Genomic DNA, 27,427 nt, shown 5'->3' on the forward strand with positions numbered 1-27,427 from the left:
GTGTATTTATTGTTAAATGTGGTGATAATACATTTAAAAAATCCTATAGTTACATTCCAAAAGAGAATAATTAAACAAATTCCAAACCTGAATATTGTACTAACATTATCTCATCTCCATGGTAACAGTATATAATTGATGGGTACTAAAGCTAAATATGCAGAAACACAATGACATAGATATTTATCATACTCAATGACTTAATTATTTGTGACACTAGCCAACTCATGATTTATTTTCATTTATTTATAAAGTAAATGAAAACACATAAAATAAGGCAAGACCCCCATACTGCCACCGTACCAGAACCTCCAAAAAATCTGAGCTCCCGTCTCTTCAGGTTACCGGTATGTGGTCGACCCCTAGCTACATTACACTGTTACTATGTGGTCGACCCCTAGCTGCATTACACTGTTACTATGTGGTCGACCCCTAGCTACATTACACTGTTACTATGTGGTCAACCCCTAGCTACATTACACTGTTACTATGTGGTCAACCCCTAGCTACATTACACTGTTACTATGTGGTCAACCTCTAGCTACATTACACTGTTACTATGTGGTCGACCCCTAGCTACATTACACTGTTACTATGTGGTCGAGCCCTAGCTACATTACACTGTTACTATGTGGTCGACCCCTAGCTACATTACACTGTTACTATGTGGTCGACCCCTAGCTGCATTACACTGTTACTATGTGGTCGACCCCTAGCTGCATTACACTGTTACTATGTGGTCGACCCCTAGCTGCATTACACTGTTACTATGTGGTCGACCCCTAGCTGCATTACACTGTTACTATGTGGTCAACCTCTAGCTACATTACACTGTTACTATGTGGTCGACCCCTAGCTACATTACACTGTTACTATGTGGTCGACCCCTAGCTACATTACACTGTTACTATGTGGTCAACCCCTAGCTACATTACACTGTTACTATGTGGTCGACCCCTAGCTACATTACACTGTTACTATGTGGTCAACCCCTAGCTACATTACACTGTTACTATGTGGTCGACCCCTAGCTACATTACACTGTTACTATGTGGTCAACCTCTAGCTACATTACACTGTTACTATGTGGTCACCCCTAGCTACATTACACTGTTACTATGTGGTCAACCTCTAGCTGCATTACACTGTTACTATGTGGTCAACCTCTAGCTACATTACACTGTTACTATGTGGTCGACCCCTAGCTGCATTACACTGTTACTATGTGGTCGACCCCTAGCTGCATTACACTGTTACTATGTGGTCGACCCCTAGCTGCATTACACTGTTACTATGTGGTCAACCTCTAGCTACAATGCACATTCCAGCTCAAGGTGTTTCACACCGGCATTACAGGGGAGTCAACCTGTGACTCAACCCAAAGTGGTTTAGTGGTGAAAACCCCTTCAGGCGTCATTCCTTAAAGCGGCAATCAGCAGTTGAAACATGAACAAAGCGTATTCCCTGCCCGTTTCAGTAAAACACTGAGGGATGGGGCTAGAGAAATGTTAACACTCAAATTCATAGACACGGCTAAGGAGTAACCATCCATGATATCAACATTATAGTTTGAACCATATTTGGAAGCTACTTTTCATAGTGTTTGTTTCCATGTACTTTGTTTACAAACATTGGAGTAAAACAAGATTATATATATTTTGGGTTCTGATGGGGAACGACAGTTGAACTAAGCTCATGATGAATTTATAAGTTATATTCTCCAAGAAACAATGGGTACATATGAATCATTTACAAGTCCAAAAATGGATGTAACAACTGCAGATTGCCCCTTTAAGGGAGAAGATCACATGGTTACCTCAAAATACACTACACTGTAGCAAACAACATTCACTGTTTCATTGAAACAACTGACATCTGCCATACATACGATGGCAAATCATTTCTACATAGATTGGACTGTCTGACTGACAGTGTTTCTGGACAGGAGATCACATCCTGCATCCTACTGGGCAGCAGACCGGGCCTGGTAGCCTTTCCCCTTCAGAATACGCCGCACCTAAGAGAAACAACCAGAGGCACATTATTGCAATACAGTCCCATCTTGTTGAAGTGTGTGTGTTTTGAATGTCTGTCTGCCACACTTGAACTTGTGTATTCTTCATGTTCTGTTTTTACTGCATCGCTGTGTTTGCGTCTTAACCAGGCCTTAATAGTAATTGATAAAAGGTTCTCAATCGACTTGCCTGGTTAAAGAATGATTACATGATAATAAAACAAGGACATGGGAATATTCACCTGAAAGATAGACACAAGAACACGATTAAATGCTCCCACAGAGGGAGGGTTCAGCCGTGTGCTGGGATCTTAGATGTTTTTCTCCAGGCAATGGCATCATTTTCTTTTTTTATCATGTAGAACCATGCTGTACTTTTCATACCCTGCACCTGGATGTGCTTACACTCTTAGAAAAAAAGGAGCTATCTAGAACCTAAAAAAGGTTATTCGGCTGTCCCCATAGGAGAACCATTTGAAGAACCCTTTTTGGTTCCAGGTAGAACCCTTTTGGGTTCCATGTAGAGCCCTTTCTACAGAAGGTTCTACATGGAACCCAAAAGGGTTCTCCTATGGGGACAGCCACAGAACCATTTTGGGGCATTATTCACCTGGTCTCCGACGGGCCCTTCAGCCACCAGCTGGGCAGGCTGCTCATTCTCCAGGTTCTTGGAGCTGGGGTCGGCCCCTCTCCTCATCAGGAGCTTCACAGCATCCACCTGAGTCACACGACCATGCACAGAACTGGCAAAGTGCAGCGCTGTGTTTCCACTGAATGCCTGGTAGAGACAGAACTCATGTTAGAGGGTTTAGTTAACTTACCTCCTGATAACCAAAAAACAATGAACAATGGGAACACTGTTTGTCAGCTCAGAATTTGAGCCAGCACGCTGATTGGTTATCATGTATGTTTGTTTTCCAGAGAGGCGAGATCTCACCTTGACATTAGGTACTGTAGCAGTATCTCACCCTGACATTAGGTACTGTAGCAGTATCTCACCTTGACATTAAGTACTGTAGCAGTATCTCACCTTGACATTAGGTACTGTAGCAGTATCTCACCTTGACATTAGGTACTGTAGCAGTATCTCACCTTGACATTAGGTACTGTAGCAGTATCTCACCTTGACATTAGGTACTGTAGCAGTATCTCACCTTGACATTAGGTACTGTAGCAGTATCTCACCTTGATATTAGGTACTGTAGCAGTATCTCACCTTGACATTAGGTACTGTAGCAGTATCTCACCTTGACATTAGGTACTGTAGCAGTATCTCACCTTGACATTAGGTACTGTAGCAGTATCTCACCTTGACATTAGGTACTGTAGCAGTATCTCACCTTGACATTAGGTACTGTAGCAGTATCTCACCTTGACATTAGGTACTGTAGCAGTATCTCACCTTGACATTAGGTACTGTAGCAGTATCTCACCTTGACATTAGGTACTGTAGCAGTATCTCACCTTGACATTGACAATAGACAGAGAGTCTGGCTGGTCGAGGAAGATGCGTAAAAGCTCCACATTGGCCTCCTGAGAAGCCATGTGCAGGGAGGTGCGGCCACTTTTATGATCCTGTTGGAAAAAGACACAGGTAAGGTCAGATGGTATGGAATGGGCTATGCTGCCAAAGAATGATACGCAAGAATTATAAATGAAAGATTCTCAACCTCTAGCCTGGTTCCAGATCTGTTTATGATGCCTTGCCTACTCCAATGACCATAGGAGTTGGCAAGGTTGGAGTTGACAAGGCATCAGACAGATTTGGGACCAGGCTACTCAAACTCACCTTAGTTGCACAGGAGGCTCCCATGAGCAGCAGTGTGTTGACACACTGCCCCAGTAGCTTCCTTCTCTGCATCAACTCCACCACCCCAGGGGACTGGGGGGTCGCCGCCGCCATACAGCCCAACTCCTGGACAACCGCATTGTGAGACCGGACCGCTGTCTGAAGAGGAGTTAGGCCTGGAGAGAAAAGCAGGTTGAGGCATTGGGGAGGTAGTATTTATTTTGCCGTTATGACGGTTAAATAATGTTGACTGTCGTAGTGTGACTCAGCCTTGTGTTGAGACACCGGTTGCCTCACCTGTTTTATTGTATAGCAGATTATGAGAAACTCTGACTCACCATCATAGTTGACTTCTTCCACATTAAGCTCCTGCCCTTTACCCTTCAGAGCTCTTTGAATGGTCTACAGGAAGAGAGAGTGTGTGAAGGAAAATGTTAAACAGGGGGATAAAGGGCAGATGGGTATAACAGGAAGAACTTTTGATTTCAATTTTTTTAAAAACACACACACACATTAAGGTACAACTGTGGAATTAGCTAGTCAGGGTAAAACATGTCATCGCTAACGACGACAGTGTCAATGTTCAGTTCTAGAGATCTGAAAGAGATAGTAGATGCCAGCCATTCATCAGCAGCACCTGTTCTTCCTTAATGCATTAGTATTCAACCACAGGAACTGTTGTGAGAGTCATCCAGGACCAGTTGAGTAACAGATGAATAGGTGTTAATGATTGGGAGGTTTAGCGTGTTCTGTTGACGGTTAATGTTTGATAGGCTGGGAATGCATTTGCCGTGACCTCTTATCAGAAGCACATCTGTTGTTAAACCAGTTTTTCGAAGAAAGGGGGATTTTGTCCCAGTGTTGTTTTGAGGAAATGCTCTGTGATCGGCTGGCTGTTATATCTGTTATGAGCTGATGAGGAAGTCACTGCCTGAGATCTAACCCGATACAGAACAACTGCTGCTATGGGACACAAGAAAACATTCTAACATTCCAAGTCAGGAGGAACGTCAAACACAGTGAGACAAAATTCCAATTGAAAGATAAAGATATCACTGAAAAGGTCACAGTTTATCACAGATAATCAAGATGGTAAAGTTTCAGTGAAACCTATAAATCCATTCATTGAATCATGAGCCAAATTTGCATAGATTCTTATCAAAATGGCATCAGAAAGTTGCTGACAGATCTCTTCTGATTGTGCATACAGCACCCGAGTTCCCTACACTTTTTTTGCATTTGGTATGAGCGTGCAAATCATCCTGCCTTATTTCCATATACTGGAAGCCTAAAACAATCGACCATTGACAACCAACCTGTGGTTTTACTTCTTGAAACCAGCGGGGGTAAAATACCCTGAAAACCAAGGTTGCACAGTCCAGATGATATACTGTATCAGATTATGTTCAGGTCATCTGGTGAAGTCATAAGTGGATCATTGTTCAGGGCGATCATAAACCTAGCCTTTTTAGTGCCCTATTTCTTCAGAGTGAGGAAATAACTCTCTTATCCCATAGCGGAGAATGGAGGACTATTCATACATTAACAAACACAAGGCTCCTGGTAAAAACGTTAACTTTATTTGCTGTGATTGGCAACCAGTGTTATTATTATAAAACCCTACGGTTCAGTGTTTTCCCTGACTTCTTTTCCAACCACTATTTACTTCCTCTCGTGCCAAGATGTTGATTAAAGTTGCCAAACCTTATGTATTATAATAATAATAATAATAATAATAAGAGAAACAGAGATTGTGTTCAACAATCATCATGTTTTCAGACCTTTCTTCAAACCGTTCATACCATAGTCTCTGTATGATGAGGTATGTTCACTTTAGTTGTGAAAACCCAACCCTAGGCAACACAGTGACTAGGATGTGGTTTCAATGATGGACTCTTTTGGCATAGAGGAACTAAGTCACTGCCTACGTTGATAAGGGAAAAAATACATCTGGGGATTCGCCTCCCAAATCCAGAGGCAGACATGCCAGAACAACGTGATTGTAAACCAGTCCTCAGGCACAACCCTTGCAGTTGTTTTAGTTCAGGTAGTGGATGCAAACTAGCCACGTGTGAAATGCACTCATTAAAAATAACCTCTGATCTCCATATTGCTAGCTACTATTTAGTATTTTATTCAAGCTGATGAAGTAGTGACGTAGGCCGTTCCTCTATACCAAAAGAGTCCATCACTGAAACCAGACCTTAGTCACTGTATTGCCTACACTGGTCTATGTGCATGACACTTCCCTGACTTAACTATCTTTTATTAGTATTTATTTAACCTTTATTTAACTAGGAAAGTCAGTTAAAGAAAAAAAGCTTACTTTATAATGACGGATTACCCCGGAAAAACCTCCCCTAACCCGGACGATGCTGGGCCAATTGTACGCCGCCCTATGGGACTCCCGATCACGGCCGGTTGTGATACAGCCCGGGATCAAACCAGGGTCTGTAGTGACACCTCTAGCACTGAGATGCAGTGCCTTAGACCGCTGCGCCACTGAGGTTCACTGGGTTATCTAACTGCTAAGGTTGACTGGCTGCAGTGATGCCTCAAACAGAAGTTGTGAAATACAAGTTATAAGGCTAGAAAATGACGTGGTCAGATCAAATCCAGAGCCCCTATTCATATCACATCACACTCTTATTATGTGCCACAGTGGGAAAGTCAAAGACCTGGAGAGTGAGAGCGTGGCCCTTCTCTGCACACACATGCAGAGGGGAGCGGCCCCAGCAGTCAGCGGTGTTGATCTGAGCCCCCTGGGCCAACAGGTCCTGCACTATCAGATGCTGATTGGCTGCAACACTCAACTGAAGGGCACTCTGGGTACAAAACAAAAGACAAAAAAGATCAAATGTTGAAAATGCTCCTTTTCAGATGATATGATTACAACTGGGATAACTGCGCCCTTGTAACCAATTCCAAATCAACCCATAGCCACTAGCTCCTAGGCACTAGTGTGTGTGTGGCAGAAGTCTCTGGGGCTAGGGGTCCATTTAGAATTGGGCGTGAGGATGTAAGTCCTTACCTGGCCATTGTGCTCCTTCATATCCAGCATGCCGAAGGTAGCCATCCTGCTGGCCAGCACATAAGCTAAAGCCCTTCTGCCCTGTGCCACAGCTATGTGCAAGAATCTGGCAACACAGAGAAAAGGGTTCCAAAAGGGTTATTCGGCTCTCCCCATAGGAGAACTCCTTTTGGTTCCATATAGAACCCTTTTTGGTTCCATGTAGAACCCTCTGTGGAAAGGGTTCTACATGGAACAGAAAATGATTCTACTTGGAATCAAAAGTGTTCTATATGGAACCAAAAGGGGTTATTCAAAGGGTTCTCCTATAGGGACAGCCGAATAACCCTTTTAGGTTCTAGATAGCAGCTTTTTTCTAAGAGTAAATGTCTGGCAAGCATAGGTCACATGATGGATTAGAACAGTGGTCACTAACATCCTTGTTCCTGGAGAGCTACAGGGTGTGGCAGGTTTGTGTTCAAACACTGTGCTAGGCTGGAACAAAACCCTGCACACCCGTACCTCCCCAGGACCAGAGTTGGAGGCCACTGGGTTAGAAAAATAACTGAGTTGAGTATGCATAGTTGCTTAGATCTACAAAAGGCAAATGTATACAACATGTTGATGAATACTACACAAACTGACGTGTCTCCATCATTATCCTGGCTTGTGAGCATCTCGGGGGTGAACCCTGCCAACTTCTCCTCTTCCTGTCGTATCTGCCATTGAAAGAAGGACATCGGCTCCCCTTCAGCAAACTGAGTCAATGGCCAAACACCCTTTGGGCTCAGCGGGGCGATGAAAGGCTGGGGGACATAGGAGTTTCCCATTGCATGTGGCATGTGGGTTTGAGGGTAGAGGGACTGATAGTCGATGAGGCTGAAGGGGTCAGGGAGGGTCTCCTGCGGGGAGGTCTCTGAGTTCATAGACTCATATCCAAGTTCCATGAAGTCAATGTCCAGTGTGTTTCCCTCTGGAGGGCTCAGAGTCTGAAAGAGAAGTGGATGATAAATACTTAAAAGGGGTAATCTGCAGTTGATACATCCGTTTTTGGACTTAGAAATTAATTGTATGTACCCATTGATTCTTTTTTTAAATGTTTTATATTTAACCTTTATTTAACTAGGCAAGTCAGTTAAGAACAAATTCTTATTTACAATGACGGCCTACACCGGCCAAACTTGGACGATGCTGGGCCAATTGTGCGCAGCCCTACGGGACTCCCGATTACGGCCGGATGTGATACAGCCTGGTTAAACTACCATGTTGATATCATGGATGGTCAGTCCTTACATCCATAGCTCAGTCTATACATTTGAGAGTGGTTACATTTCTCCAGCTCAATCCCTCAGCGATTTAGAACGCTTTGTTATCGTTTCAACTGCTGATTGGGATTGCTGCTTTAAGTACATTTCCTGTCATGAAAGGTAAACCATAAGGAAGAAAGATATTTGTAGTTGGGTTCCTTCCACTTCCTCAGTTCACTCCAAAACAGCAGAGTCTATATGAGACACACATGCAAAACATAATAATCTATATGCACGATAACATTGCCAAACTGTATTCCTAATTTGGAGTTCTGGAATAGCCCTCAGGGTGGAGGCGGTAACTCTGAGTCTCACTGGGGTTTACCCAGAGGGGAACTGAGCAAGTGAAGTGACATCAGACTACACAGAAAAGGAGAAATGGAATTGGGCAACAGATTGAAGTGGTCGGTCATATCACACAATATAGTTTGTAGCTATAACAACGTGACCTGCATGAGAGTTTGTGGTTTTCACTAGTTCTTCATTAGCTAAACCAGAGGAATATCCCTGGATTGATTTAACCTGGGTCTATGAAACCAACCCTAGCTTGAACACAAAGAATCATGGGAAAAGTTAAAGGGGACTCAATTAAAATAACATTATAACCAAAAGCATACAATTACCAGGATTGCCTTTGCAGTAGCAAGTCTTTTAGCAGGTGAATCGGTTATCAAGCTGAAGTCCGCAGTCCTCTTATGCCCTTGAAGAAGGGACGTCAAATCTACATGATAACGAACAAAAAAAAACATTTGCACATGATATTATAATGTACTGTATCTACATTATTTCTGGATAATGTGTGTCGATAAAACGTTAATATTACCTGTGTATTCTCTCTCAGAGTGTTGCTGGACATGAAGAAAAACAGAGATCATGAAAATATGGACAGATGTAAGCTAAATATATGCAAGCTAACCATAATATTTACACAAATTAGCAGAACAATAACATAACTATTTTAATTTACCTGTACATTTTGGTTGCTAAGGCGCTTCTGCATGATGAGTTCTTTCACTGTATTCTTCACCCGCACTCCTTGGAAACGGCCAAAAGACCCCACCTCACTCATGGAACACTCTGCAACAGGTATAAATACGACCGATGAGAATCTTTGATCCCAAGACAAGTTTGAAATAAACACTACTTTTGATTAGTTTGGTATTGAGGCAAAAATGGCTGTTAAAAGGTACACTCAGCAATCCATAAAATGTTCATTTGCAAAAAGCCCTTGATGTATGATATATCTATAGTGGTAGGATACATGAATACAGTTCCTGGGAACTCTGCCTGCCAAGTTCAAGCACAGGAGCTCAAATAGTCCATTTTATTCAATAGGGCGTGGAAGCTACAAAAAGAGGCATGTCCATATAGCCGTTGAAGTTGATCTGCACAGATGATTAGATCTCATTATGCCTGGAGAACTGTCTCAGAACAACTCTGGCTTTATCAACATCAGAATCTCAGGTATTCTAAACAGCTCAGAAACACACCTTCATACTGCAGTGTATAAAGAAATATTCTAAAATGGGCAAGACGACCTGGAACGCGACATTACACTTCCCCTATTTCCACATCTAGCGGAGCTCAAGCCAAATTCACACTGTTATCTGCAACATTCACCAAATGACAGTAACTATTTGAATGCCAGAGGCAAACACAATTTATCTACCTTGCGCTTCCATTGTACACTGCTATTATAGGTCTAAATATGATTTTGGGTCTACCCATGATCAGTGGTGTAAAGTGCTTAAGTAAAAATACTTAAAACTACTACTTAAGTAGTTTTTTGGGGTATCTGTACTTGACTTTTTATATTTTTGACAACTTTTACTTTACTATATTCCTAGAGAAATTATGTACGTTTTACTTCATACATTTTCCCTGACACCAAAAAGTTCTCGTTACACCTTGAATGCTTAGCAGGACAGGAAAATGGTCCAATTCACACACTTAAAGAGAACATCCCTGGTCATCCCTACCGCCTCTGATCTGGCGGACTCACTAAACACATGCTTCGTTTGTAAATTATGTCTAAGTGTGGGAGCGTGTCCCTGGCTATCCGTACATTTAAAAAACAGTATATTTAAAACCAAATACTTTAAAACTTGTATTCAAGTAGGATTTTACTGGGTGACTGACTTTTACTTGAGTCATTTTCTATGAAGGTATCTTTACTTTTACTCAAGTATGACAATTGGGTAATTTTTCCACCACTGCCAATGATCAGTAATCCTCCGTGTCACTAACGCAACGCTCTTTCCGGTGTTCCAGGAAGAGGCTAATAAGGAAGTAACCATTAACTTCAATAATTATCGGATAATATAAAGTAGTCCGCGTATCATTAACACAATAGCCTGCTTAGAGGAACGTTAACAACAATTACAAATATGTATATTGATTTCTAAAAGTAAGGGTTTATTTTACCGTTTGTGCCACTGTCTGCAGTTGTCGGAGTCGGGCTCATAACATTTCCCCAGCCATCCAACTCGTTTGGCGCACAGAGAGAGTTGTTGATCTCCGGTGCAGGTGAGATATCCTGGTAAAAAGACCCCAAATACACGGGACTCGTCACAACAGTCCCTGGATGCGCAAGATTCAGGCCGTTCTCGATAATTCTGTCGATGATCATGTTGCGCTCAGAGCTTGATCACTGTGTATGCACCGTCAAGAGTTCTAACGGAGTTTGTTCCCGTTTGGATCATGTGACTACTGTACCTTCAGGAGCGCACAAAAGCGAGCGCGCTTGTAGCCTACTTGAATTACCCATTGGGCGCGTTCCAGATCTGCCCGAGGACGTACTACAAAAGCAGCCAATACAGGAACAGAGCCTCATAAATAGAATAGAATACAATCTTTATTGTCCATTTTCACAGAAGTGGGATCAAAGTCAACATCCCACCTCTGACACCAGTGTAGCCAACGCTCACAAGGATGTAGGCTAGACCAAAGGAAACCATTGAAAAAAATGGTCAGTTCAACTTAAATAGAATTGTATTGGTCACATGCACCGAATACAACAGGTGTAGACTTTACAGTGAAATGCTTACTTACGAGTCCATTCCCAACAGTGCAGAGTTAAAAAGTAAGACACATTTTTGCTAAATAAAAAAGGAAATAGTAAAACAATAAAAACAATATTGAGGCTGTATACAAGGAGTACCTGTATGGAGTCAATGTGCCGGGGTACGAGGTAGTTGAGGTAACTGAGGTAATACAGTATGTACCTGTAGGTAAGGGTAAAAGTGACTAGGCAATCAGGATATACAATAAACAGTAGCAGCAGCAGCAGCAGCAGCAGCGTGTGTGTGTGTGTGTGTGTGTGTGTGTGTGTGTGTGTGTTGGAGTGTCAGTCTAGTATGTGAGCATGTGGGTAGAGCCAGTGCAAGGGAGTCAGTGCAAAAAACAATTAAGATAAATAAATAACAAAGGGGGTCAATGTAAATAGTCCAGGTAGCCATTTGATTAACTGTTCAGCAGTCGTATGGTTTGGGGGTAGAAGCTGTTAAGGAGCCTTTTGGTCACAGACTTGGCGCTCCGCTACCGCATCACCGGGGGGAAGCTACCTGCCCTCCAGGGCACCTACATCACCCGATGTCACAGGAAGGCCAAAAAGATAATCAAGGACAACAACCACCCGAGCCACTGTCTGTTCACCCCGCTATCATCCAGAAGGCGAGGTCAGTACCATGGCATCAAAGCTGGGACCGAGAGACTGAAAAACAGCTTCTATGTCAAGGCCATCAGACTGTTAAACAGCCATCACTAGCACATTAGAGGCTGCTGCCCTATATACATTGACTTGGAATCACTAGTCACTTTAATAATGTTTACACATTTTGCATTACTCATCTCATATGTATATACTGTATTCTAACTATGCCACTCTTACATTGCTCGTCCAAATATTTATATATTCTTAATTCCATTCCTTTACTTTAGATTCTGTGTATTGTTAGATATTACTTGTTAGATACTACTGCACTGTTGGAGCTAGAAACACAAGCGTTTCGCTACACCCGCAATAGCATCTGCTAAACACGTGTATGTGACAAAGAAATTTTGATTTGATTTAATACAAACTGGGTCAGACAGAGGTTGAAAATGTCAGTGACGTATGCGTCCTGGTAATCCGTCTAGCCCTGCAGCCTTGTGAATGTTAACTTGTTTAATGTGCTAAATCAGGGTCACACAGAGTGTTAAACAACAGTGTTAAACAAATCTACTTTGAAACAAAAGTATACACCTCACATACATGGTTATGGCCTAAAAAAAAGGAGAGATGAAATTCATTCAATTTTGAATCCTCATATTATATTTTATACTGTTCGATGGTTCAGGGGGCGTAGAGCGATTTCTTATAGGCGTCCAGATTAGTGTCCTGCTCCCATGAAAGCGGCAGCTCTAGCCTTTAAACTCAGTGCGGATGTTTGGGATATTTATTTTACCTTTATTTAACTAGGCAAGTCAGTTAAGAACATATTCGTATTTACAATGACAGCCTACCGGGAAACAGTAGGTTAATTGCCTTGTTCAGGGGCAGAACTACATATTTTTATTTTTTCCAGCTCGGGGATTCGTTCTAGCAACCTTTCCGGTTTCTGGCCCAACACTCTAACCACTAGGCAACCTGCCGCCCCAACACAGTGACCATGTATGTATTGTCACTGGGTTCCGGTCTACTTAATTAATTAACGGGTGTCTCCCATAGACACCAATGCAATAGTAGCTGGTCTGGTCTACTTAGTTCATTGACTTTTATTGAACCAGAAAAAAACGGCGAGTGGGGTGTCTCACTTCCTCTTCCGTCTCTGGGTTGACTTGACTATTTCCGTTATGTGTGGGACTTTTATTGTGACGACCAAAGGAAATAAAAGACCCGGAAGTTATTCTCAGCGGTCGCGCTATGATTGAATCTGAGAAGAACGGAAGATGAGGAGGGAGAACATGTCCGAGACCCCTACCGAAGCGGGAAAGGAGATGCCTACAAAAAAGCAGAAGCTGAGCAGTGATGAAAACAGTAATCCCGATCTCTCTGCAGATGAGAATGTAAATTCGGTTTTGTTCTGTTTGTATCGGCGCGGACATGAAAAATGGTTAGCTAGCTAAGTAGGTAATGTTAGCTTGCTAGCTATGAAAAGTTAGGCTAACTAGCAAGCGACTGGTAGTTGATTTTGGAGTTCGTGATGATAGCTGGGCCTTTCCCTTTGTTTCAACTAGGCCTAGATTTTAATTTTTTTAACTATAGATACCTAGTTAACGTTAGTTGTGGTTCTTTCCCTTTCAAACATTCCAGAACAGGAAATAAGAAAAGTAACATTCAACGAGCAAGGGATTCGAGGCAAAACTGCAAAGGGCCTCCACCTAAAATAGCTAGCTGGCTAGTTATGCTCTCTAGGTAGTGTTAGCTATCAGGCTATGGACTCTTCTGGGATTGTCCAAGTAGGTAATCATTAGCCAGTTGTCAGTTTAGTTTTTCTAGTCTATCTCAAGCCCCTCACACCCAGGTACGCCTTAGATGGCCTCATGGTAGGCCACCCCACTTCTGACACCAGTGTAGTCGAACAGGGGGTGTAGAACATCCATTGCAGGCAAACGCATCAACCACAACCAACCCCATCTCATGTTGCTATAATTTGTGTTTGTAGGATGATGCTGTCAGCGTTGAGAGTGGGACCAATGTGGAGCGCCCAGACACACCCACCAACACAGCCAACGCTCCAGGCAGGAAGAGCTGGGGCAAGGGCAAGTGGAAATCAAAGAAGTGCAAATACTCCTTCAAGTGTGTCAACAGCCTCAGGGTGAGCCCATTTTATCAAGAATATTTCCAATCATTTCCAACTGCAGACATGTCACGTCTTATCAATAGGCCTACTTTTGATTCCAGAAATGTCATCATCTCAGCCTTGGACTTGGCATGCCTGTTATAAGTATGTGTGAACTGTGCTGTTTATATGATACTGTGTGAGTTGTAAACAGCTGAATGAAGGTGTTGTAATGTTTCGAGTGGGCTCTGAACCCAGGTCTCCCACAGCAGAAACCAATGTCTTGACCATTAGACCAAGACGGAATTCCCACATGGGCCGAGGTTCACACTGATTTTGAAGTCGCAGGCAGGGCTACCTCATCACCTTGACCATGAGCTGAACTCATAATTAACTTGTTCTTTACACAGGAGGACCATGGCCAGCCATTGTTTGGGGTCCAGTTCAACTGGCACAGTAAAGAAGGGGACCCGCTGGTGTTTGCTACTGTTGGGAGCAACAGAGTAAGTATCTTTGGCATCACATAAACCATGTTGAAAGTGTAATAGCTGACTCGTGTGGTGTAAAATACAGACTCATGTGCCACCTGTCACTGCTGACTATGTGATGTCCTTAATTTACCAGGTAACACTGTACGAGTGCCATTCCCAAGGAGAGATCCGACTCCTGCAGTCATACGTGGATGCCGATGCAGATGAGAACTTCTACACCTGCGCCTGGACCTTTGACACCAGTACAAGCCATCCCCTCCTGGCCGTGGCCGGGTCGCGTGGCATCATTCGGGTGATCAACCACATCACCATGCAGTGTATCAAGGTGGGTGAATTTCCAAGTAGTTTTATCCGATACACTAGGGATGGAATTTACATTCGTGCATAAGGGAGGGGTTAGTTGTGCCATCTCTGAATATTTTTGTGTTTTTTTTAATGCAGCACTATGTGGGTCATGGGAACGCCATCAACGAGCTCAAGTTTCACCCCAGAGACCCCAACCTCCTGCTATCCGTCAGTAAAGGTAGAACAACTAGACACCATAGCTGCACCATAGCTGGGACTTCATATTTTCTCAACTGACCTGACCTTTTGAGAACTAAACAATTTATAATTAGGACTGATTTATAATCTGTATGTATTTACATCATTAACAGAATGACTTAACATAAAATCAACTGTGTGAATATCTCATCAGCTTTGTGTTTTGTCTTTAGACCACGCCCTTCGTCTGTGGAACATCCAAACAGACACACTGGTGGCCATCTTTGGAGGTGTAGAAGGACATAGAGATGAAGTCCTCAGCGCAGTGAGTACACGACACTACCACAACCATCTCTTACTGGCTTTCTTGATCAACAGAAGTCAGGGATTTCTATGTGTATGTGACCATTAAATGGGGATACAATATGGATCACACAAAAAATAAATGAGAGATGAATGATATAATAATGAAAAATGTCTCTGCGCCAGGACTTTGACCTGCTAGGTGAGAAGATCATGTCGTGTGGAATGGACCACTCTCTGAAGCTCTGGACGATCAACTCAGAGAGGATGCAGAAAGCCATTCACGGGTCCTATGAATACAACCCTTCCAAGACAAACAGGTGAAAATATTGGTTGTGGGCAACAAACGTATGTGTATTTCAGTCATTCAGTCGACTTTTACCCACAACAAAGCGCGTTCAAATAACAGGGCTGAACAATTGCATAAAAGGAAAATCGTAGTGTTGCCAGGATAGTCAGAATCTCACATGTTTTATTTAACCTTTATTTAACTAGGCAAGTCAGTTAAGAACAAATTCTTATTTACAATGAGGGGGTGGGAACAGTGGGTGAACTGCCTTGTTCAGGGGCAGAACGACAGATTTTTACTTTGTCAAATCGAGGATTAGATCTAGCAACCGTTCGGTTACTGGCCCAACGCTCTAACCACTAGGCTACCTGCTGGTTACTAGTCCAACGCTCTAACCACTAGGCTACCTGCTGGTTACTGGCCCAACGCTCTAACCACTAGGCTACCTGCTGGTTACTGGCCCAACGCTCTAACCACTAGGCTACCTGCTGGTTACTGGCCCAACGCTCTAACCACTAGGCTACCTGCTGGTTACTGGCCCAACACTCTAACCGCTAGGCTACCTGCTGGTTACTAGTCCAACGCTCTAACCACTAGGCTACCTGCTGGTTACTGGCCCAACGCTCTAACCACTAGGCTGCCTGCTGGTTACTAGTCCAACGCTCTAACCACTAGACTACCTGCTGGTTACTGGTCCAACGCTCTAACCACTAGGCTACCTGCTGGTTACTAGTCCAACGCTCTAACCACTAGACTACCTGCTGGTTACTGGTCCAACGCTCTAACCACTAGGCTACCTGCTGGTTACTGGTCCAACGCTCTAACCACTAGGCTACCTGCTGGTTACTGGCCCAACGCTCTAACCACTAGGCTACCTGCTGGTTACTAGTCCAACGCTCTAACCACTAGACTACCTGCTGGTTACTAGTCCAACGCTCTAACCACTAGGCTACCTGCTGGTTACTAGTCCAATGCTCTAACCACTAGGCTACCTGCTGGTTACTGGTCCAACGCTCTAACCACTAGGCTACCTGCTGGTTACTGGTCCAACGCTCTAACCACTAGACTACCTGCTGGTTACTAGTCCAACGCTCTAACCACTAGGCTACCTGCTGGTTACTGGTCCAACGCTCTAACCACTAGACTACCTGCTGGTTACTAGTCCAACGCTCTAACCACTAGGCTACCTGCCGCTCCAAACTGATGATTTTCAACCTGAAACTGTTTGCTCCTTTAACCGATGATTCGGTCTTCTTACAGGCCATGGGTCTCTCAGAAGATCCACTTCCCTGACTTCTCTACCAGAGACATCCACAGGAACTATGTGGACTGTGTACGCTGGCTGGGAGATCTGATTTTATCCAAGGTAAGACAGAATCGATTTGTTCAAACGTCACATTCTGTTATTAGGTTGTGGATCCCATTGTGACCCTCATAACCCCTACTCCTTTGTTCTGTTCCTCTCCTGACCAGTCGTGTGAGAACGCTATCGTGTGTTGGAAACCAGGGAAGATGGAGGACGATATTGACCGCATCAAACCAAACGAGTCCAACGTGACAATCCTGGGTCGCTTCGACTACAGCCAGTGTGACATCTGGTACATGCGTTTCTCCATGGACTTCTGGCAGAAGGTAAAGATGATATTTCCCCTTTTGTTGTGTCTGTGGCTTTGTGGAATCCCTTATCTGCTACTGTTCATCCCAGTATTGTAAGCAAACAGTGGTTCGGTGTTGGAAATCTAACTAAATAGATGAGTTTGTTTTACATTAAACAAAGTATAGTATTGTCTCCACATAGAAAGTTGTCTGAAGCTCAATAAGTATTGTATTGAAGTAACACATGTCTTGTCCTATAGATGTTGGCTCTGGGAAACCAAGTGGGCAAACTGTACGTGTGGGACCTTGAGGTAGAGGACCCCCACAAAGCAAAGTAAGAGTCCGTAGGGAAACTGCACGTGTGGTGGTGTTGGGGAAGCTACTCTGAAGATATAGTTTACCAAGCTACCAATTACTTCACACTGGAAGAAGTTAAGCTACACTAAAGTTTCTTTTTCAAACTAGTTACTTTGAAAAAGTAGTTCACTACATCCAAACTACTTTGTGAAAAATCATCATACAGTATGTTAACAATCTGTAATTTAGCCTAATGATAGGGTAACATTTGTATTTTTGCCTAAATAGACATATCCAAACGTAATAATTTTTCATGGTGGCCATAAACAGTAACTGGTAATGTATAGTTTAGAAAGGTCTGGAACTAGCCTGTCTGGTAAATGTTATAACTTGCTGAGGTGTACTGTTTTTAGAACACAAGCTCAAGTACATGGTACAAATATAAACAAACAAATTCTAAACGACTTCGCATAAGATTTCCCATTTCTTAACAGTAAAATACATCTGATCTAAAGGTCCACTGACCAGCGCAGAGACACCATTCAAATGTGTGTAGACTTGTTACAACTTCCGTCTGTGACCAAGAGAACGTGGTCTTTCAATTCTGTGAAATTATTTTGAAAGCTCTAAATCCGGCTGAGAATATCACAGCAAAATGAAACCACAACGGCCATTTCCCAGGCTCACTTGCTCAGAGGAAATCAATTTTGCCTGGATTGGCCAGGGAATGTGACATGTCACTCCCTTTGAACATGAAGTGTCACGTTTCAGACCCCACAAGTCTGCGCCACAGAGAGTGGAAACAGAGAGCACATGGCCGCTCCACAGAGACATTTTTGCCTACTTTACCCATATTTTATTTTTGCAAAAGAAATTGCTAAAAAGTTCACTTCTGAAAACACCAAGAATTGAATTTAGTTCAACTACCACCAAGCTAAAGCAAAATGTATTTAAATGACTAGTTGATCTACATGTATTTCACTACATCCCTGTACGTTAAGGTAGAGGACCAGCAAAGTTAAGTCAACCTCCCACCAATACACCTCACCTAAGCAGTAGTCCATGCCTAGATGGTAGACTGCCTGAGAGAAGTGAAGGCCAGTAGAGAGCACTCCTCTCCTTATGTATAATGTTCCAGGGCTGTGACAGAGACGCCACAGAACAATTAGACAGATATTTCAGGCGATGTATAAATGTGAAGCATCCGCTTAGCGTTTCCTTTCGCTACCAAATATGGTATTGAGAGAAAGCCAAGTGGCCGGCCGTGGGAGATGCTGGAGCAAAATGTGTCATTTTCAACATTGTGATCTCAATACAGTTTTCTGTTCCCAAAGCTACAATCTGTTACGAACAGAGTGGACTAAGTTAAAGACTTTACCCTTTGCTAAAGTAAAAAAAATAATGGCATCGTTTAAAAGGAGTGCAAAGGCGAATTGAGTTATTGCACATGTGCACTTCAAAGTAGGCTTTCCCTAACAGCAATATGTAAATGTATGCTACAACGCGCCAATAGGATCTCGCAAGCTCGTGCTTAGCTCTGCCCACCTCCTTGCTTGTTCTGCCCACTATGACTCATTTGTTCCCATTTGAAATGACGGGCGGTGGTCTATCATGGTTTAGTTATAACAATCTTCGGAGACACCGTCTTTCTGTTGTTTCACCAAATACATTCTAACCTGGCTCTCTGTTTCAGGTGCACCATCCTCACCCTCCCAAGATGCACCTCTGCCATCAGACAGACCAGCTTCAGCCGTGACAGCAGTATCCTGATCGCAGTCTGTGACGACGCCTCTATCTGGCGCTGGGACCGCCTGCGATGAAGACCACATTGGCAACAAGCAGCCAATTCTATTATGACAGACCAGTCACTTTGCTGTCAGGAACCAGAAACATTTTCCAGGTACACATTTTCTGTGTATAGTCTGCATCAGATCTGTCCCATGGAGGTGGTTAACATCTCAGGAACCACTCCCAACATGACAACGGTGCTACAGGTCTGCACTGAAACATTTGTATCTGGAACCCACCAATTATTTTCCTTTTGTTTCCCTTCTCCGGGTTACACTTATACCAGCCCATCATTATTAAATCCATGAGGGGGGTGAAAAGGTGAGCAATTTGGGGAGAAGGGTGGAGAATCAAAACTACAACCCTGGAGCTCTTCAAGCTTTCTCCTCCCTTCTTGCTATTTAGTTCCCCTTTGCTTACTATTCACTTTTTAATGGGCTTTAATAAATGCTATTTTTCTAAAGGCTTCTTGTCTCATTCCGAGGTACTGAAGCTTGAAAAGTCTTAAATCTATGGTCAGCTAAGCCCAGGCCATCTGAATGCATGGAGAATAGGAGTAGAGGGAGAGTTTGGGTGTTAACCTTTTAGTTAGCTGCCCCAACAGTGCATCTCATGCACTAGAAATGAAAGTTTTCAACAAGAAAATAAATGAAGCACCTAGGATCCGCTTGTATAGGCAAGCTAAATATGTATGGAATAAAGTAGTGGTGGAAAGAGAGAATTTTAAGAAACGTTTAATATTTGACAAAACACCTAGTAATTGTTGCTATAAAAGCATATCTCTTTTCGTCTTCTGTGGAGGACCATTCCTGGACATTATGGAGCAGAAAATGAAGTCTTTGGTCTTCTGTCCATGCCCCTTTATCATGGTTTTTAATACTGTGGTATCATCGAGACAACTCAAGTCTTCCAGAAATGAGGGTTTTGAGCCATGCGCCTCTGGAAGTTCTCATACCTGGGGAGAAAGACCAGAGGAGCACATGACTTTATGCTTTTGATTTAGGAAGCACATTCAGATCTTTTGCAGCATCCATACTTAACTGAGTGATTGAGGAATTACTCAAATGTTAGTTTCCTTGTAGCCAGCCCAATAACCACAGGTTCCACAAATGTGGGTCAGGCAAATTGAAAACAATTGATTGGGTTAATTCAAGCAGGTGTTTAAATGGCCTGACTTTGAATAGCACCAACAGGGAATCATTTTACCATTTGAGGATGGAACTGGCAGGGATGAACATTTCTGAGGGGTTTGGAGTCATCTGCGACTGGGAAACGGCAAAAGACGAGGAGAAATTATACAAACTGTCCAGCATCTTCTGAGTGAACTGAGGAGAGAGAGTTGAGTTTGTCAGCTGAGTTTGTAGGTGCTCTTAGCAACATCAAAATAAAAGTCCTGCACGTGTGCCATATGTGGACAAAAAAGGAATAACTTGTGGGGGATGTATTTTGACACGAGGTAAGCAGAGAGGAAGTGGGTCTACAATAGACCCATGTTTGAAAAGTCTCGATACAATCCTTTAGATATGGTCTCAAATACCCCGTCATAACTGTTCTGCCCACTGACTTTTTGTGCAACCTAATACAATTGAACACAACGCTAGTGTGCCTGTAGAAAGTCTACCCCCCTTGGATTTCTTCACTTTGTGTTAAAGTGGGATTAAAATGGATTTCTCTCTTTTTTTTACAATCTACACAAAATACTCTCAAAGTGGAAGGAAAATGTTTTTGTTTTTTTTAAGATTCATGAAAAATAAATGCCAATATACCTTCATTTGTTAAACACCTTTGGCAGCGATTACAGCTATGAATCTACTTGGGTAAGTCTGAGCTTTGCACACCTGTATTGTGCAATATTTGCTCATTCTTTTCAAAAGTCAAGCTCTGTCAAGGTGTTGGATCATGGCTAGACAGTAAGTCTTGCCATAGATTGTCTAGCAGATTTCAGTAAACTAACTTGGCCACTCAGGAAAATTCAGTCTTCTTGGTAAGCAACTCCAGTGTAGATTTGGCCTTGTGTTGCAGGTTATTGTCTTGCTGAAATGTGAATTCCTCTCCCAGTGTCGGGTGTAAAGCAGACTGAACCATGTTTTCCTGTAGGATTTTGCCTGTGCTTAGCTCCATCCTATTTCTTTTCACCCTGAAAAACTCCCCAGTCTTTGCTGATGTCAATCATTCCATGATGCAGCCACCACCATGCTTGAAAATTAGGCAGTTACTCAGTGATGTATCAGATTTGCCCCAAACATAAGGATTTGCATTTAGGCCAAAAAGTATCTTCCTTTGCTGTGTATTTTTGCAGTATTACTTTAGTCCTTTGTTGCATACATATGCATGTTTGGGAATCTTCTGTATATTTGTATTCTTTTCACTCTAATTTAGGTCATGATGGGGTCACTACAATGTTGTTGTTCCATCCTCAGTTCTCTCCCATCAGCCATTGAACTCTGTAGCGGTTTTAAAATCAGGAATGGCCTCATGGTGAAGTCCCTGAGCAGTTTCCTTCCTGTCCTGCAGCTCAGTTCAGAAGGACAACTGCATCTTTAATGTATCTGGGTGGTTTAATACAGTGGTTCCCAAACTTTTAATAGTCCCGTACCCCTTCAAACATTCAACCTCCAGCTGCATACCCCCTCTAGCACCAGGGTCAGCACACTCTAAAATGTTGTTTTTTGCCATCATTATAAGCCTGCCACACACTATACAATACATTTATTAAACATGCATGTGAGTTCTCACAACCCGGCTCGTGGGAAGTGACAAAAAGCTCTTATAGGACCAGGGCACAAATAAGTAATTTTGCTCTTTATTTAACCATCTTACATATAAAGCCTTATTTGTTCATCAAATTGTGAATAACTCACCACAGGTTAATGAGAAGGGTGTGCTTGAAAGGACGCACATAACTCTGCAATGTTGGGTTGTATTGGAGAGAGTCTCAGTCTTAAATCATTTTCCACACACAGTCTGTGCCTGTATTTAGTTTTCATGCTAGTGAGGGCCGAGAATCCACTCTGACATAGGTACGTGGTTGCAAAGGGCATCAGTGTCTTAACAGCGCGATTTGCCAAGTCAGGATACTCTGAGCGCAGCCCAACTCAGAAATCTGGCAGTGACTTCTGATTTCAATTAAATTTTCACAGAACCGCTTGTTGCAATTTCGATGAGGCTCTCTTGTTCAGATATCGGTAAGTGGACTGGAGGCAGGGCATGAAAGGGAAATCCGTTTCAGGAAAGTACCTGCGTAATTGCGCACTCAACTTACTCAGGTGCTTCGCTATATCACATTTGACATTGTCTGTAAGCTTGAGTTCATTTGCACACAAATCATACAATGATGTAAAGACCTGTGTGTTGTCCTTGTTAATGCAGACAGAGAAGAGCTCCAACTTCTTAATCATAGCCACAATTTTGTCCTGCACATTGAATATAGTTGCGGAGAGTCCCTGTAATCCTAGATTCCGATCATTCAGGCGAGAGAAAACATCACCCAGATAGGCCAGTCGTGTGAAAAACTCGTCATCAGACAAGTGAAAATTATGGTCAGTAAAGAACTTTAAGATTCTCTCTCAATTAAAAAAAAAACATGTCAATACTTTGCCCCTTGATAACCAGGGCACTTCTGTATGTTATAAAAGCGTTACATGGTCACTGCCCATATCATTGCATAATGCAGAAAATACACAAGAGTTCAGGGGCCTTGCTTTAACAAAGTTAACCATTTTCACTGTAGTGTCCAACGTATTTCAAGCTGTCAGGCATTCCCTTGGCAGCAAGAGCCTCTCGGTGGATGCTGCAGTGTACCCAAGTGGCATCGGGAGCAACTGCTTGCACGCTCATTACCACTCCACCATGTCTCCCTGTCATGGCTTTTGCACCATCAGTACAGATACCAACACATCTTGACCACCAAAGTCCATTTAATGTCACAAAGCTGTCCAGTACTTTAAAAATATCCTCTCCTGTTGTCCTGGTTTCCAGTGGTTTGCAGAAGAGGGTGTCTTCCTTAATTGACCCCCCATAAACGTAACAGACATATACCAGGATCTGTGCCAGGCCCGCCAAGTCTGTTGACTCATCCATCTGTAACGCATATAATTCACTGGCTTGTACGCGAAGCAGTAATGGTTTCAAAACATCTGATGCGTCGTGAAACAGTGTTGTTTGATGAAGTCATTGTCTGTATAGTTTTTTTGGGCCTTTTCCCCCAGCATTGTCCCAGCCATATCCATGGCAGCAGGAAGAATTAAGTCCTCCACAATAGTATGGGGCTTGCCTGTCCTAGTCACTCGGTAGCTCACCATATAAGACTCTTCTAGCCCCTTCTTATTAATGGTATCTGTTGCTTTTATACATGTCTTACTACTCACAAGTCGTCTTAATTCTCTTATTTTTCAAATTGTCGTTTTTTTTCCCTAAATGTCTGCGCAAGAGTGAAGGTTTCATTGAGTTGTGCGATAGTACTTTTGCACATATAACACACTGTGGCTGAGGAAAGACACTACTCTCAATAAGTGAAACCCAAATCAATGTAGTTCTCATCATATTTGCGCCTCTTCGATGTTCCAACGTCCCTGTCTGTTCGGTGCTTTCCCGGGTAAGGGGGCAGTAGCTCTTTGGCTGCGTCAGATTCACAACTGTCAGTGTCCATGCTAGCTAGGCTAACAACAAATGTAGAATTACTGATGCTAGCATTGGATGTGCTTGTGGAAGCAGACCAACTTGTTGACAGGTGCAGGTGTAGTACTGCTGGTAGTAGCAGTACTACCAGTAGAGCTGGTATGTGTCTATGGACGTGGGCCTTACTTTTTTAACCATTTATCGAGAAAACGGAATGAGCAGCAGCTACGTTTGGCTACATGCGGACTGTTAGTGGAATTCCTGCGAGAGAGTAACGGTTAATATGATTGGATGTTAATTATTTGACAGTGTTATTTCACTGAACACTAGCTGGTTTAATTTGACTTTTGGCGGTGAAAAGAGGCTACTCAGACAAGATAAAAACCTCACCTAAATGTATAGCCCCGTTGGAAAATATAAATTTACTTTTTTAAATGTGAATCACATTTTTATTTGGCGTACCCCTGATGGCATTGCGCGTACATACCCCAGTTTGGGAATACCTGGTTTAATACATAATTCACAGCATAATTATTAACTTGACCATGCTTAAAGATATTCAATGTCTGATTTGTTATTGTTACCCATCTCCCAATCACTGCCCTTTGAGGCTTTTGAAAAAGCTACTTGGTCTTTGTAGTTGAATCTGTGCTTGAAATGCAATACTTGACTGAGGGACCTTACAGATGTATGTATGGGGGACATAGGAAGGTGTAGTCATTAAAACATGTCAACCGCGTGAGTCCATATAACTTATGTGATTTGTTAAGCCAAATTTGACTTCTGGACTAATTTAGGCTTGCCAAAACAAAGGGGTGAATACTTATGCAACTATAGTTTAGTTATGTGTTTTTTTAAATGTGTAGCATTTTATTTTCACTGACAGTATTTTGTGTAGCTCAATTACAAAAAAAAGACAATTAAATGTATCATTTTAACAGCAAGGTGAAAAAAGTTGAAGGGGGTGTAGACTTTCCATAGGCCCTGTAAATACACACGTGTTGCTAATACACAGCAATCAAAGCAAGCAGCTTGAGTATTGACTCGTACATATTATTAAAGGAAGGTTATTTTCACTGATTATGTACACTGCAAACCACCCATAATGTTCTAACCTGCATAAAGGAGTCAACAGCGCACACAGTGGCACCTGATACAGGCGTCTGTTGGACCAGCTGCTCCAAAGGCTCAATAGACACACCAACTTGGGCCACGGAGGCAAGCTGAGGTACTGTCATCATTCCAAATGGATGCTCTCCACCCTCACCTATAGGAAGACAGCAGAAACACCAATGGTGTGTAACTTTTGCTCAACAGTTTACCCACCTATTGTTTTACAACTACGTCACTGTAACACACACATACTGACAAAACACCTTGTGACAACTACTGATGTAGGAAGGACTTTATTAAATACATTTGATTGATACTTACCTGGTTTTAATTGAGCTATTTTAAAGATGGCACTTGGTTTGTCGTTGGTGATGAAACCCAGGAGCTGCCAGACCTGCCCAGCGACAGGGTCCGGGAAGGAGAAGTAGACAGCTCCACCCATCCCAGCAGGGAAAGGCACTGTGCCCAACATGAACACCACTACATGGTTCACATTCTCATAGTCTGGTAGGTTGAAGACAAACTTGTCACCAGCAACCTGCTGGGGGTCAGTCTGGACCTAAAAGACAATTGTGACTCCTACTTGAGCTGGAGTTATTTCAAGAGGTACTTTTCATTTAATTAAAGGCACAATCTGTTTTTGTATTTCAGCAGTTTGACCCTGCCACGTTTTTTGTAAACTGATAAATGGGGGTAGGTAGGGACCAGTGGAGGCTGGTGGGAGGAGCTGTAGGAGGATGGGCTTAATGGATGGAATAGAATGAATGGAACGGAGTCACACGTGGTTTCCATATGTTTGATACCGTTCCATTAATTCTATTCCAGCCATTACAATGAGCCTGTCCTCATAGCTCCTCCCACCAGCCTCTGGTAGGGACATCATGATGAATCTCTATAGGGACGCTTACATTCAGACAGCCATGCATGCAAGTCCATGGACCTGTCATGGTAGTAGGAAACATACTTTGAAGCGATACATTTTCTGTTTAGAATGACACCCAAAAACAAACATTTGAGTACAATATGGGTTATGATACAAACTAGCTAGGGTAAGAAAAGTTGTACAAGCTAAACGATGTACACAAAACCTCTGTCTCTGTTAAGCTCATATCATAGAGCATTTATAACTAACTATATTGTTCAAGAATCAACGGGTATATGTTGCCTACGAGTAGAAATGACCAGTGAGCAGCCGGGAATACAATAACACATTGTTCCTTCATATCACATGTGTAGCTAGCTGTCATTTCAGTCCCAAGTTAGCTTGCTGCCGTTAGCAAGTTCCATACTTACCAATCTACCAGCAACCAAACATCCAAACATTGTAATGTCCTTGGTTTATTTTATATTTCGGTCAAGATGACGGTCTTACACTTAATCGATAGCACCAGCTGAGTCCATTTCACAAAACTCCCGAGAAAGTTAGCTAGCTAACTCCAATGTTTTGTTACTTGTACGTTCTGCTTCAGACCACGTGTCTACGAGAACTTCCGATTTGATTGACATTTCAAAATAAAAGCACCCAGAAAGAAAGTGCTAAAATGCTCATTAGAATGTGATAGAACGCTTGCGTGGTTCTAATAGGTAGGATGTTTGTTTAAGAATAAAAAAAAACATACAAAAAGAAAGCATCAGAAAAAACAGATGTCTATAATCTAAGATAAATTGTATTGTGATGTGACTGCAAAAAAATACACAATGTGGGTCCATGGAAGTATGAAAACAGAAATACTTAGGATCGTTCTGTGTAACCAACATAAGTGATAAAATCACAAAAGATCCATCCTATATCTCTCCCACACAAGAGGCCTTTACTTGCAGGTTTATATTTGGAATTGAACGAGCATTCAGTAGGAATCTGTCAAAGGCTTCATTTTGTGGCCTATACATCTGAGGATCTGTTTCAGTCACTGATGCATGGCTCGGGGGAGAATGTTCGGGTGAATGTGAGCTATTCGTCATGCTTGGAATTAATCCACATTTTAAACAATTGCCATGGAGTCATGAGCATTCACCTATTATTGGCTTATTGGTCATCTAACATTGGGATATATTGGGGAAATGTAACCTAGATTTGTTTCATTGAAGAGTATTGTATTTTATTGAAACTGGTTGCACTGGGTTATGCAATGTTTGTTGATATGTCAATATATACTGCTCAAAAAAATAAAGGGAACACTTAAACAACACATCCTAGATCTGAATGAAAGAAATAATCTTATTAAATACTTTTTTCTTTACATAGTTGAATGTGCTGACAACAAAATCACACAAAAATAATAATTGGAAATCCAATTTATCAACCCATGGAGGTCTGGATTTGGAGTCACACTCAAAATTAAAGTGGAAAACCACACTACAGGCTGATCCAACTTTGATGTAATGTCCTTAAAACAAGTCAAAATGAGGCTCAGTAGTGTGTATGGCCTCCACGTGCCTGTATGACCTCCCTACAACGCCTGGGCATACTCCTGATGAGGTGGCGGATGGTCTCCTGAGGGATCTCCTCCCAGACCTGGACTAAAGCATCCGCCAACTCCTGGACAGTCTGTGGTGCAACGTGGCGTT

At 42.5% G+C, this 27,427-nt stretch overlaps 3 protein-coding genes across 6 annotated transcripts; 1 reads left to right on the forward strand and 2 right to left on the reverse strand.

The window, feature by feature from the left end:
- Positions 1–225: 225 nt before the first annotated feature.
- LOC115179382 (NF-kappa-B inhibitor zeta) lies at positions 226–10,910 on the reverse strand. Of its 4 annotated transcripts, XR_003872886.1 has the most exons (13): positions 10,545–10,910; positions 9,088–9,197; positions 8,944–8,968; positions 8,744–8,841; positions 7,459–7,802; positions 6,835–6,940; positions 6,482–6,628; positions 4,142–4,205; positions 3,804–3,979; positions 3,479–3,589; positions 2,591–2,792; positions 1,305–2,528; positions 226–1,164 (listed from the first exon to the last, which is right to left on the reverse strand). XR_003872886.1 is itself a non-coding variant. In XM_029740859.1 (12 exons), the coding sequence occupies exons 1-12, from the start codon at positions 10,747–10,749 to the stop codon at positions 2,443–2,445; spliced, it is 1,674 nt and encodes a 557-aa protein (XP_029596719.1). In that variant the 5' UTR covers positions 10,750–10,910; the 3' UTR covers positions 226–2,442. The 4 variants fall into 4 exon arrangements, 3 of the variants coding, with proteins under 3 accessions (XP_029596719.1, XP_029596721.1, XP_029596720.1); XM_029740859.1 differs by having other exon boundaries at positions 226–2,528; XM_029740861.1 differs by having other exon boundaries at positions 226–2,017; positions 2,625–2,792; positions 10,545–10,892.
- A 2,067-nt stretch (positions 10,911–12,977) lies between these two features.
- LOC115179867 (polycomb protein eed-like) lies at positions 12,978–19,594 on the forward strand. Its single transcript, XM_029741741.1, has 11 exons — positions 12,978–13,166; positions 13,766–13,918; positions 14,293–14,385; positions 14,507–14,698; positions 14,815–14,896; positions 15,090–15,181; positions 15,346–15,479; positions 16,709–16,814; positions 16,922–17,080; positions 17,305–17,378; positions 19,035–19,594. The coding sequence occupies exons 1-11, from the start codon at positions 13,050–13,052 to the stop codon at positions 19,159–19,161; spliced, it is 1,329 nt and encodes a 442-aa protein (XP_029597601.1). The 5' UTR covers positions 12,978–13,049; the 3' UTR covers positions 19,162–19,594.
- Positions 19,595–19,847: 253 nt separating this feature from the next.
- On the reverse strand, positions 19,848–26,352 carry LOC115179868 (protein Hikeshi). Its single transcript, XM_029741742.1, has 5 exons — positions 26,153–26,352; positions 25,181–25,418; positions 24,862–25,013; positions 20,336–20,454; positions 19,848–20,084 (listed from the first exon to the last, which is right to left on the reverse strand). The coding sequence occupies exons 1-5, from the start codon at positions 26,180–26,182 to the stop codon at positions 20,030–20,032; spliced, it is 594 nt and encodes a 197-aa protein (XP_029597602.1). The 5' UTR covers positions 26,183–26,352; the 3' UTR covers positions 19,848–20,029.
- Between the last annotated feature and the right edge of the window lie 1,075 nt (positions 26,353–27,427).

The sequence above is a fragment of the Salmo trutta genome, chromosome 39 (assembly GCF_901001165.1).
Source record: "Salmo trutta chromosome 39, fSalTru1.1, whole genome shotgun sequence".
Classification (NCBI taxonomy): domain Eukaryota; kingdom Metazoa; phylum Chordata; class Actinopteri; order Salmoniformes; family Salmonidae; genus Salmo; species Salmo trutta.

Excerpts from the sequence above, each read along its gene's own strand:
- LOC115179382 (XM_029740859.1), bottom strand. The coding sequence starts at position 10,749 with ATGATCATCGACAGAATTATCGAGAACGGCCTGAATCTTGCGCATCCA. Across the intron at positions 8,842-8,943 it reads CTCTGAGAGAGAATACACAG|ATTTGACGTCCCTTCTTCAA; the intron begins GTAATATTAACG and ends GTTATCATGTAG. Across the intron at positions 2,793-3,478 it reads TGTCTATTGTCAATGTCAAG|GCATTCAGTGGAAACACAGC; the intron begins GTGAGATACTGC and ends TGTCTCTACCAG.
- LOC115179868 (XM_029741742.1), bottom strand. The coding sequence starts at position 26,182 with ATGTTTGGATGTTTGGTTGCTGGTAGATTG. Across the intron at positions 20,455-24,861 it reads CTGTTGACTCCTTTATGCAG|TTCACTCAGAAGATGCTGGA; the intron begins GTTAGAACATTA and ends CTCTCTCCTCAG. Across the intron at positions 20,085-20,335 it reads GCCAGTTCCATCCTCAAATG|GTATGAGAACTTCCAGAGGC; the intron begins GTAAAATGATTC and ends CTTTCTCCCCAG.
- LOC115179867 (XM_029741741.1), top strand. The coding sequence starts at position 13,050 with ATGAGGAGGGAGAACATGTCCGAGACCCCTACCGAAGCGGGAAAGGAG. Across the intron at positions 13,919-14,292 it reads AGTGTGTCAACAGCCTCAGG|GAGGACCATGGCCAGCCATT; the intron begins GTGAGCCCATTT and ends TTCTTTACACAG. Across the intron at positions 15,480-16,708 it reads AACCCTTCCAAGACAAACAG|GCCATGGGTCTCTCAGAAGA; the intron begins GTGAAAATATTG and ends GTCTTCTTACAG.